The sequence below is a fragment of the Melozone crissalis genome, unplaced genomic scaffold (genome assembly GCF_028551555.1).
Source record: "Melozone crissalis strain CALT ecotype California unplaced genomic scaffold, PUWL_Pcris_2 ptg000016l_1, whole genome shotgun sequence".
Lineage (NCBI taxonomy): Eukaryota > Metazoa > Chordata > Aves > Passeriformes > Passerellidae > Melozone > Melozone crissalis.
Genome location: NW_026535794.1, coordinates 8,753,917 through 8,766,656, shown reverse-complemented (window position 1 = coordinate 8,766,656; position 12,740 = coordinate 8,753,917). Strand labels below are relative to the sequence as shown.

General features: G+C 42.9%; 1 protein-coding gene across 2 annotated transcripts in view; it reads right to left on the bottom strand.

Moving 5' to 3' along the window:
* RBM33 (RNA binding motif protein 33) overlaps positions 1 to 12,365 on the bottom strand; it is a 97,419-nt gene extending 85,054 nt beyond the window's left edge. For both annotated transcript variants that reach the window (XM_054273572.1, XM_054273573.1), the window contains exons 1-2: positions 12,298 to 12,365; positions 619 to 697 (exon numbers count right to left, since the gene is read on the bottom strand). In XM_054273572.1, the coding sequence (XP_054129547.1) occupies positions 619 to 697; positions 12,298 to 12,325 (107 nt within the window). In that variant the 5' untranslated portion in view covers positions 12,326 to 12,365. The remainder of the gene's footprint in view (positions 1 to 618; positions 698 to 12,297) is intronic.
* Positions 12,366 to 12,740: the final 375 nt, after the last annotated feature.

Sequence of the window (12,740 nt, the reverse complement as noted above, 5' to 3'; positions counted from 1 at the left end):
AATAACAGAAATAAGTGAAATATTTTCTCCTAGAAAGAGCAGATCTGTGTAGCTAGCAGCATGATTCCTGTTTCATAAAAGAACATTCTCCCCCAAAATAACCCAGAGCACACACACTTCTCTATCTTTAGAACAGTCATATTGTTGAAGATGCCCATTCCTAAGCTCTCCTCCTTTCCCCCAATTTAAAACTGAAGTAGAACTTTGAGAAAAGGAATTTAAAGATTGAAGTAAAAAAATTTAAACATTCATTTAAACATTAAAGTAAAAAATATTCTAAAAATTAAGTTGGGCAAATTCAAGTACTAGCAAATTCTATTTAAACCACCTAGCTCTATTAAATATTTATCAGCAAAACCAAAACATTAATTGCAAAATTACACACCACAAATACTTTGTATTTATCCAATTTTAAAAGGCATCTCTTCACAATGCTCTATATTCCTCAAGGCAAGTACATGTTTGGCACAATCTAGCATTGGCTGACACATGCAAAACAACATCTTCATTAGAATCTAAATGTGCACTGCTCTGAATGTTAGAGTACAAAATGCCAGAATGGGAAACAGAACAATGCAATTCATCTTACAGAACTGAACATGGAAATATTCCACCTACCTGTCCCAGTCATCATCTCCAGCTCTTCTTCTCCAAGACCTTTCAGCACCAGGCTTATCAAACTGATCAAAGTCATCATCTGTAAAAAAAATGTGACTACATTAAATAATCCTTACTGAAAATGAAGCACAGAATAGAGCTCTCCAACTAGTCAGACAGTAGTGTGTTCACTGACAGCACTGGGCACACTGTAGGAGTAACTTCCCAAAGATGTGCAAAATTCAGAGAGCTCTGGCTCTCCATTTATTCACAAAAGTCTTACAAATTCATGTAATTACCCAATACACCTACACAAATGCATTACCTAACCCCACCTACTCCTGCTTCCTATATGAGTCCAAAGTTCTTTTTACACCTGCACAGTCTCTTGGTTGAATTAAGTCAGTGGGCTTCCAAATGGGTCTGTGGTCTTCTGAGAGCACAGTGACCTTTTACTCCTGCCTTGCTGGCAGGCTTTGGACCCCCTGGCTGTAGCTCAAGTTTCAGGGCCCAGCTGCAGGTCACAGTTTCTTCATTTTCACAATAGCTCCAAATATTTATCCTGCTTCTTCAAACACAGTAACACAAGTAAGTGATTTATATCTTAGCCCTAACTGCTCTATCTGCTAATAATTAACTATTCCACATTAATTCTACTCTTCTTGGTATACTCTTAATCATTATAAATTGTTTTTATCCTCCTAACTTAATCTAACTAAACTCTTAACTCTTTCAGTTTCTTTAAACCTTTGATTCCAAATGAAAGGTTGCCAAAGCAACCACACAGATGGCATTTTCTGGGTGGGTGTGGGGTGTGCATGTTGTTTAGAAGATGCAAAAACACCTTTTTCTACTTTCCAATTAGCATATAGAAAACAGACAAATACCAGCATAGAATTACGGAATCATTAAGGTTGGAAAAGACCTGTAAGATTGCCAAGTTCAACCACCAAATTCACCATTAAACCATGTCCTCAAATGCCATATCCACATGTTTTTGAACCCTTCCAGGGATGATGACTTCACTTCCCTGGGAAGCCTGTTCCAAAGCTTTGCAATCCTTCCAAACATGCAATCTAAACCTTCTTTGGCACAACTTGAGGCCTTTTCCTCTCATCCTGTCCCTTGCTACCTGGGGTAAGAGACAGACCCACCTGGCTACAGCCTCCTCTCAGATGGTCCTCTCAGAGAGATAAGGTCCCCCTGAGCCTCCTTTTCTCCAGGCTGACTCCCCAGTTCCCTCTCCTTGTCAGATTTGTGCTCCAGACCCTGCACCAACCTCCCTGCCCTTCTCTGGACACACTCCAGCACCTCAGTGTCTTTCCTGTAGTGAGAGGCCCAAAACTGAACACAGGATTTGAGGTGTGGCCTCAGCAGTATTGAGGAAAAAGGGATGATCACAGCCTTTGCCTTGCTGGCCACACAAACCAAGACGCCCTTCTTGGCCACCTGGGCACACTTCTGGCTCATGGTCAGCTACTATCAACTTACATCTCCATGCTTCAATAATAAAAAACAAAACCCAGAATGTATTACACAGCTTTGCCTCTTCTCACTGTTGCAACAAGGATCACCTGAGGGAAACAGAGCATGAGCTAAATCACTGGCAGTGAAGGTCATTCCAGAAACAGCAGCTCCCCAGAAGTGCATGGAACTGAGATGCAGTGGAGGTGAAGGTAACATCATCTGCCCAATCTCTGCTTGCCTTGGAGGCCACAAGCTCAACCACTAACACTGAGCCAGCAATGGCAATGTGAAAATGGGAGTAAACATTAGGACAGCACAGGGCAGGTCAGCAGCAGTAATGCAGCACAAGAGACAAGTCAGGTGGAAAAACCACCACTCATCTCAACTGGGGCAGCAAAACCACCAGAAGTCACTGAAGCAGGTTACACTCTGTACCTAAACACGAACTTGCCTTCCAAGAAACAACTGCTGCTCCACATTTCTCTCAATAAATACCCTAATTTTGCCCACCACTTCCTCTTGCACAGCTTAGTTTGCAAATGACAATTTTGCTACTGAAATATGTAAAAACTTCCATTTCTCTGCAGGAATATGCAAAGGTCATTTGCTCTGTTCAGACATCATGTCTTATCACCATGAAACTGGAAGCAGATACCCTCAACCTCCACTCTCCCCTTCTCTGACTGCAGCCCAACAGAGAATGCACAGCTGGATTCACTCTCTGTTCACACATTTTAACAACTTGGGTAAGAATCCAACAACTGGACAAAAGTTATGCTCAACATGGAGGGAAAGCTGCTGCAGCTGAATGGGCTGCAAAATACAGCAGGTGAAGCAATCCAGTCCTTGCAGTGTGACACTGAATTGGGATTGCTAAAATGCCATAAATCCACTTATCCTCCTGAGTCTATTTGTATTCAACTCTTTGACCAAGTACACTGAAAAGGAACAACTGTTTTATTGAACTGGGTTTTTTTGTTTGGTTGGTTTCTTTAATAAACCACCAAAGCCAAATCTGTCTTCAGATCTTTAAACTCAGCCCAGCATCCTTAAGTGAATATTTCCCATATGCAATGACAAACCTATGCACTCCTCACTTCATCTTATCAAAATATCAGTGTTAGTGAATGATGGAAGTTTACAAGAAGGTAAAAACATTAAAAAGAGAAAATCCAGATCTTGCAACATCACTATATTAAGAATATTCAAAGCAGAAATTTCAATCATAAATAGCTATGAAAGAAAGAGTGCTCAGTAAGAATTATGATGCAACATGAAGCAAGTGTAGCAAATCTCTTATTTTGAAACAGTAGCTAGAAATAATTCTCCTTGATCAGGTTCTCTCCTTTACTATCAACAGATATGTCTACATTTTAATTTATCTTTTATATTTTAACTGACTTGCACAATCTAAAGCCATTGAAAACAGTTGTTTAACATTTCTCTGCTCAAACATCTCCATATTGCAACCTCCTATTCCAATTCCTATTTCACTCACAGAGCAAAACCAAATACACAAGTATTTCCCATCTTCCTCCTGAACACTAAATTAACTAATTCTGTGGTCTCTGTGGGAAAAAAAAAAAGGTCACATTGCTCCCTTTATGGTCACTCAAAACCATGCTGCAGTGCCTTAGTGCACTGACATTTTAAGGGCACGAATATCCCACACTGACACTATTCTTACAGCTGGATTACAGTAATCCACTCACTTGATGTAACCACCATCAAAGGTTATTTTTTAAGGTAAAGCAACTGGTTTGGCAGCAACCCAAATAACAGTGTCCAAATATTGGACACTGTTATTGTTATTGGACACTGTTCTTGAGCCTAACACAGCTCAAGAAAATGACCACCATCAGGAAGACTGTAAATTCTTTTTAAACTATGCCTGCATGCAAGATATGTTCTTCCACACAGGCACCCTTTTAGCACTAGAGCTGCATTTTAAATCAAGAGCACTTGAAGATCTGAGCGCTCAGCACCAATCCTTCCAGAGATGGACCTTCACATCAGCCAGTTTAAATCTAGACAATACAAAACTACACACCAAACCCTTCTTCTCTCCACATAGAATCTCTCCACAGCACAGTGAAACACTTTTTGATAGAACTCATGGTTGACTTTTCCACCCAGACATCAAAGTTTCACAGCCATAAAAATGTTTCAACCTATCACTGCTGCCAGTGAAGAAATTACAGCAAAGGACATTCCAAGTTCTAGCAAGTTTCTGAACCTGGCAAGTGTGGGCCTGAACTCTCACCACTCAGCCAACATCATGAACCTCCATGCTCCAGCCCTTCCAACTCCTCCAAATTTTTCACATCTTATTTCTTATTCATGAGCAACTTCTACCAAAATTCAGAGCTGAATCACATCCAGCAAAGCTCCTTTCCCAAGTGCATTTTAGCAGGATGCACACAAAACCCTCAAAATGACTGGTCCATTTGCCTTAGTGACCACACCTTGCAAGAACTGCTGCACATGTCCCCTTCAGCTCCCTGCTCTCATCTCAACATACATGATATAAAGATCTTTGGGACAGAAGGAGACAGCTTTTCTTTTTTATGCTTATTTGTTCTGTGACAGCTGACACTGAGTGTTACAAATTATGCCATTGTGACATTAAGGACTGTCAGAGCCCAGAGCAGGCTGTAGCTTTCCTTTAGAAAAGAGGTCACAACAGTTACACACCTACAAACAGCATTCTGTGCCAGCTTTGTTTGTGAGACAGCAGCTCTGAAATGGACTCAGGCCTGCACCTGCAATGTGCTGTGATACCTAACACACCTCTTGAGGCATCATTTTCTCTCCATTTCTGAAATCACACAGACATTTATTTTTCTTTGACCTGTCTAGGCAATAACATTGTAAAATACCAGTAAATAACAATCAATGTAACATTTATAGCTCCTTCTTGAGAAACTTGTAAGTCAATGTTTGCGTCACGGGTGGTTAATGCCTGTAAAACATTAACTTGTACAGAAATAAACCCACTCAGCATCAGCAGAGTTCACAGTCACTGAGAGCAACAGACAAAGTTTAATTTTTTTTTAATAATTCTCAGTATTACTGTGTGGATGATAGTAGGGGAAAAATGGATGATGGAAATCCATGAAAATAAGTGTTTAAAGCATTCAAATGTCTGTGGCAGGGAAGAAGTTCTGTATCTCTTCCAGCACTCGTACACAGCAGCTGTTGCTACGACACGCCAGGCACTGGCCACAGCTTCTCCAGCAAAGCTCACCAAGATGATGTTTGTGCATCAGCTGGCTACCAACTGGAAAATGCTGATAGGTGATCTCTAAACACATTAAGCCCCCTCTGATTTCCAGGCAAAATTAGTAAGTAAAACAAAAAAACCCCACAGCAAACCAAGAGAGACCTATCAAACACCAAAAAAAGCATGAAGTGAATAAGGAAGCAGAACAGGCCAGTTATACAGGGAAACCCAAAGCAATCCTCCACTTGGCTCTTCCTAAAGTGGCAGGGAAGTTTCAGGATGCTGCAGAGAAGGACTAACACTGGCTGACTTGTCACACCAGCCTGCTGTGCAAGGCTCTGGCCAGCTGTGAAGCACAATAAACACAAACACACGTGGGCCCGGTGGCATTCACATTCTCCGGAAAATCCCTTTGCTCAGCATTTTTCTCCTGGAAAGCTGAGGAGCCTCAGAGAAAAGGAATACAATTCTCATCTCATTTGCTTCTCCTGTGTTTTGCTCACATGTGGAATTGTTTACCCACAGGAGATTGTTTCATTGGATTCTGCTGTGAGTTACTTTGACTCTCTGGCCAATCAGAACTCTGGAAAGAGTCACAAGCTTTCATTATTATCTTTTTTAGTATTTAGTAAGTATCCCTTCTGTATTCTTTAGTATAGTTTAGTATACTATTCTTTAATATAATATAGTATTATAAAGTAATAAATTAGCCTTCTGAGAACAGGGAGTCAAATGCTTCATTCCTGCCTTCATTGGGGCATCTCCAGCAAATCCAACAGCCCCACACTAAAAGGTTCCTATTTTATTGATCTTTACCCTGGTGCTGCACCAGCAGTGCTGCAAGTTGTTCCATACAGTTTATGTTCTGGTTTTATGATATATGGCCAAAACTGGTATCTTTTTCCTGTTCAATGAGAAGAGATCAGCCACACCAGAAATGCACAAAATACAAGCCTCATTTCTTCTCTGGCTGTGCTGATGGCAGTTTCCAACTCTGTGGACACCCCTTCAATAAATCCTCACTAATTATTTGTGTAAAATGGAAGTCTTAAGCTGCACAGTCAAGTCTCACAAGCGTAGGAGGTGAATCAGCAGAACACTGCAGAGCTCTTACACATCTTCAAATGGTACCAAGAGCCTAAAAAGGCAGTCACACATAGCAACTGTTGCTACCATGGAGTATTTCACTGCAGTGACATGGCCAAGACTTCTGGAGGAAGGAAAACATTTGACAACTGCATTTTCAGTCCTCCCAGACCTACATCTGAAAGCTTTCTGGAACACTAACCAGGTGCTGTCTCACAAACCTGAACAATTCAAAATTCTGTGCTCTGGTTTGCTTCAGCATTACACTTTCATGAACACAAAGCTTATTATTGTAGTTTTAGGACTGAAGACTTCTGATGGAAACAAGATGGAGATGCCACAATGATCCTATAATTCAATGGATAAAAATGTCCTACATACTCTCTATCCAACAGGTCTCTCAATGAAGTGACTAAAACTCACTGCTTTGGGGCAAAATAAAAATAAACCCAACATGATTCTTTGATAGGTAAGGGAGCCAGTAAAATAAAAAAAGAAAAAGAAAATAACAGAAAATTAGAGAAGAAAAGGTCATTTACCACAGGAAAAACATTATTTCTCTGTTTTTCAAATAATACTGAATATAACAAGCCTATCTTGCTCTATCCCATTCTAAACACTAAACATGACAACTTGGCAGCATTTCAAGAGCAAGACTCCAGTTTAAAAACATTTTACCAGATTGTCTTTATGTAATAACATATTTCTACAAAATATTTTTCTGCATATTTCATTGTTAAAGGTTATAAACCAAACAGAAATTGTAAAAACTTGATTGTCTGCACCTGAGCACACCAAGTAAAAACAGCTAAACAGTGAAGTGAATTTTGCAACACAAAATGACAGATTTCATGAGCAATGTGTGTGCTTGTAACACAGGCTGCCAATGTAACTGAAGTGTTAACATCAGTTTAACAAAAACTTCTGGTAACAAATCCTGACAACATCGGGCAGGAAAAAAACCAGGAGGTCAACAGGAATTTGTGAATCCAAGTCTGTGCCACAAACCCAGCACTTCATGAAGCCCATTACGAATCCAGTCCCACTTATTACAAAATAATCAACCCTTGTACACCATCACAAAAATCACGTTCAGCCTTACTCCCACATTATGCACAAATACCCCACACTCAAACACAAACAGTTCAGTTTATCTGTTCAGGGACAGACACCAGACAGCCTTGCTATTGGTAAACAATTACTCACAGAAGCCCTAAGTACTCAGTGACTAAGTATAACAACCTAATAACTGCCTGACACATTCCTCAATTAGTGCATTTCATGTTTGGTTTCCAAATTATTTCTATAGACAAAGTTTAGCTTCCTCAAAGACATAAAGCAAAAAAATAATTCTACAGGAGATAAATTATTTGTATCTTCTTATAACCAACTTTTTTTTTAGAGTTTGTATGCCAAGCAAGTCATTAGCAGTATGCAAGATCAGAATAAATTATGATATGCTGTCTGGAATTGAAATTTTGTAATCAATGCTTGAAAGAAACAGGGCCTCTTCCTTTTTTCTTTTTTTTTTTTTTTATTAATAAACTACATCTAAACCCAAAACCACCAAGTCACAAAAAAAACCACTTTCAAAGTCTGATTGAACTAGAAAATATATTTGCTTTGGAAAACCAAAAGCGCCATAGTCTTTGTATTACAAATGCTGAGCAGTGAAGGAAAGCTGAGAGCTTCAATGAAATGCACATGAGCTCGGTTCCCAAATGGATTTGGACACTGATGAGAAACTGCAACTCTCCAGAAACTCTCCAGTACATTTCACAGCAAACAAAATTATAGTTAAAACTGAGGCTGCAGCACAGCACAATATAACACAGGATGAATCACATCACTTACTTGGAGGTTTTTTGGTCAAGCCTGTGAAAGCCATCATCTTAACTTATTCTGACAACAAATTCTATGTGATCTAAAATCTGAGGTTTAGTATTTGATACAAAATAGTTTGGCCTGGCTTTTGTAAAAACAACTGATACTAAGCTTATTTCAGAAGATCTGAAAAGAGAAGACATTCTGAAGAGTGAGACCTTGTCAAAAAAGCAGAGATTAAACATTGCTGTGTTTAGAGGACAGTTCCCTGCCTCAAGCACACTGAAGGAGCACTGGTTTTTGGCACTAGTATTTAGTACAATACTATATACAAGTGCACGTGGTACACCCTGAGCACATTATTTCATGAACTGTAAACTCTTTAGATCTCCAAGACATGGAGGAGTTTTAATGTGTGCATCACCCAGACACAAATGCAGAATCTATTTCCAGTCCCTGAAGGCCACTGCAGAATAGCCCAAAGCACAAGTTCCACTGAATCTGGCACCCTGGACAACTTCTGCATCCTTGGGCAGAGATCCACCACACACAGAATGCACCACACATCACACAGGCTGTGCCAGCAGCATCAGCTTTGCTCCACTTTTTATCAACTGCTTCACAAGAGGCTTTTAAAGCCCTGACACTGCTGGGAGTGCAAGAGCCAACCTGAGACATGCTGAAATGAAATGAAGCTGCTGACAACCATGGAGGTAAAGAAACAGCCATTCTGCTTCTCTCCATGCAGGACTTCCAGCAGGAAGGGACACATCTGGCAATGGACCCTCTCCAACTTCTCCTCCACCTCATCCCATGTCATGACTCACAACCCCAAGACATCTCCACCCAAAGTCTTCCTGACCACTGATGTTCATCAGAAGTGAACTAACCTGAGAAGAAAATTTACAATAATTTTGCCTTAGTGCAGTGTGGTAGACTGACAAGATTCTCCTTGTTTTGTTTTGAACAGGTTTGTTGTTTACCCTCTCCCTAAATGAGATTAATATCTAGGTGCATACTGACTGCAGTAAGTATCAAGAAAAAAAGTCAGCATTTATACAAAATGGTTGTTACCTTTTATCATCATTAAGCCATGTAACAGTCCAGGTTGGAAGGGACCCTCCAACACCACCTGGTCTCCCATGAAAAAGGGAGCCTAGATGAGATAATTTATCCAGCACCCTGTCCAAACATATCCCAAAAGCCTCCAGTAACAGAGGTTCCATCATGACCCTCAGGAAATTCTTCCAGTGAGTGATTACCTCCCTGTTAAGAGTCTTTCTTGTAGCAAGTGAAGCCTCTCCTGGTGCAATTTGTAGCCACTGTCCCTTGCCTGCTCTTCATGGATCCTTGTGAAGAGAAAGCCTCCATCCTCTGTACTCACCCTTCAAGGTTATGTTACTCAATATTCAGTGTTTCCTCTGGTTCTGTTTGTGTGTGTAAAATTGGAACAAAGTTTGGGAACCAGTCCCTTATCAATGAGCAACTATGAGCCCTCAAGGTCCCTCATCACCAGCACACCCTCCTCAACTTTTCATGTTTCAACATGCAGCCATTCTACAACTTGAAGCAGGCTGCATCAGGCTGATCAGCTAAAGAATTTGCAAACTGTTATGCAACTGTGAATTACTCCCAGAGACCTCACAGACCATCACTTCAAAACTTTCTAGTTTGTGAAACCCAACACCAAAAGAGCCTTAACCTTCATCCTCAGAAAGCTTTGCTGCACCAACACATCTGCTCACAAAAGTACTTGTGAATGATTTATTCTGAAGAATCACATCAGTTATTTCCCCAAAGCTTTAAAAACTATAAATGAGCAATGAACCCATACATGGTGTCCAACAGACACGTCACCTTCCTTCCATCAAATACACTGAAATGTTCAGCCAACACAGACATTCCACATTTCATTCTCAGTCCTGTAACACACCCTTACAGAAGACTTAAACTTTAATCTGCATCCTCACAGCCAAAACTATCCAATTTGGTCAGCTATCACGCTACAATGTCAAATTAAAACTAATTTGTATTCCTAATACCTATTTTGTACTATTTTACCAATCATTAGCCTGCCTTTTTTTTTTTAAGAAAGCAGTTGGGTGGTTAAAATATGTTAAGCCCATATTTTAAAGTCTTTTCCTCACCCCAAAAATTCAAAAACTAAATCCCAAACATTAATTTCTATAGTTAAAACTTTAAATTACCAAAACTACTTAGTTCAGAGCTTTTTTCACATGCTACCACTACTGACTTTAGATAGCAGTCCCCTCCTAAAAACAGCTGCATATTCCATTTCTGTAAGTCCTAGGCTTTCTTGACTGGGCTTTAAAAGTGTATTTAATAACCTCAACCAGGAATTGTCCCTGAGCAGTCACATGGACCACATAAGTGTGTGTGTGACCTGTGGGTTCCTCCATTCAGCAAGTGTTGCACCAAGAGCAGACACACACTTCTATTTGGGGCAGGGATCACATTTAAGTGGCCACCATTTACTGATGAGCACAGTGTGAATGATGAACAAACAACTGCTTGTGCCCACTTAAAACAAAGGGATCCCAATTCACCCTTGGACACAAATGGAACACCACAACAACAAAAATCAGCTTTGAAATGGCAGTTTCACCACTTTGTTGAAGGTTGCCTGCTGCAGAACATGAAAGCACGTTCATTCAACTTCAAGCAGTTTTAAACAAGAGAAACAAAATGCTTCACAAGTGAAGCTTTCTTAAATTACTCCATCCTCACAATACCACAAAAACTTCCACCTAGCACACGAATGGCAACCTTACTTCCACATCACAAGTGGAACCACAGACCTGAACCACAGAAATTAGCACTAAGACTTTTGAAAAGTAACTCCAATACTGCAGTATATTTAATCCTATTATAACAATGTTCAAGGTATTAAACAATTTGCTGTTTCACCAGTAGTACTGTCCTTTCTAGCCTTCTTCCCGAATTCAGCTCCTAAATTTGGGAATTTCTTTGTAATATTTACCTTTATGTATGGCAAGACTTCCCATAAAAATGCAATTATGGGTAAAAATGTAATTATGGTTATGTGCCTTGTTACCCACCAAACGAACCATGGAGCAGTCAGACCCCTCAGCAGAGTGAGCACTGAACCAACCACCCCTCTCCTCCTAGACAACAACTTACAGACACTAAATCACCAAAAACTTTTGTACAGACAAGGACAAGGGGGTCAACTGACCACTCTGATCAGTCTTTATCAAAAACTTCTACTCCTAAGGAAAGCAAGTACAGAAACACACAAATCCTCTCAAATGTATCACTCCTGAAGACTCTGGAGAGACTTCTAAAACACTTTCTTTTAATCACCCAACCAAATATTCTCATTCCAAAGTTTGCTTAATCAGAACCACAGAGCTGTCTATTAAAACGCTGCTTGTAGAAGTATCTGTGTTCATGCAGAAGCACAGTGGAACAAACACCTGAGAGTCTGGCAGTCAAACACTGACTTCATTTTACACTTCTCAAGCGAGATCCTCTACTTCTGCATAGTCTATGAAATAAATTAAACTACACTGTAAAGACTCAATAGATTTTACAGGTACAGGTGTGTTACTCAAGCCACACACCTGTACCTGTAAAATCTATGCGAAAAAACACCAGCCATCCCTAGAGGTGGACGTGGCACTCAGTACCGTGCTTTAGCTGATACGGCGGTGTTCGGCCATAGGTTGGGCTGGGCGGTCTCAGAGATGTTTTCCAACCTAACCGATCCTGTGAATGTCTTTCACTAAAACCCACCCACGTCCCCCGAAGGCCCCGCGCCGAGGCCGCTGTCCCTGCGGGCCGTGCCCCGCCGAGCGGCCGCCGCCGCTCCCCGCCATGGCCGGCCCCGGGGCCGGAGCGGCGCTGCCGGGACCCCGCGGTGCCAGAGCCGCTCCCGCAGCCCCGATCCGCGCCCCCGGCCCCGGCCACGCGGGACGCGCCGCCCCCAGCCGGGCCCGCGGCAGCAGCGGCAGCGCCTCCGCCCCGGGCGGGCCCCGCCGAGCCCGCGGTGCCCTCACCCCGCCGGCCGCGCCGCCCCGAGCCGGCCCCGCTCCCCCGGGCGCGGCCCCAGCACCCACCTGCGCCTCCTCCCAGCGCGGCAGCCATGGCTCTTCGGCCGGCCCGGGCGGCGGCGGGTCGCGGCAGCGCCGCGGTGCCGCCCGCCGGAGCGGCGGGTGCCGGTGCCGCGGCGAAGGACGCGGGCGAGGGGCCGGGAAGGGCTCGGATTCAGCGTCCGGCGGGCCCCGCTCCCGCCGCCGGAGAACAACAAACTAGCACGACATGGCGACCGCCACCGCCGTCGCCGCCGCCGCGCTGCATGCCGGGACGGCGGCGGACCTCGGGCCCTCCCTCCGCGGCGGGGGCGGGCGGGCGGCGCGCGCCGCTAGTTGGTCAGGGCGGCGCGTCCCGCGCGTGCGCGGGGCGGGAGGGCGGCGCGCGTGCGCGGTGGACAGGGCGGGCGGGGCGCGTGCGCGGAGGCGGCGTGAGGGCGGAATGGCGGCCGGGGCGGGGCGGGGCACGG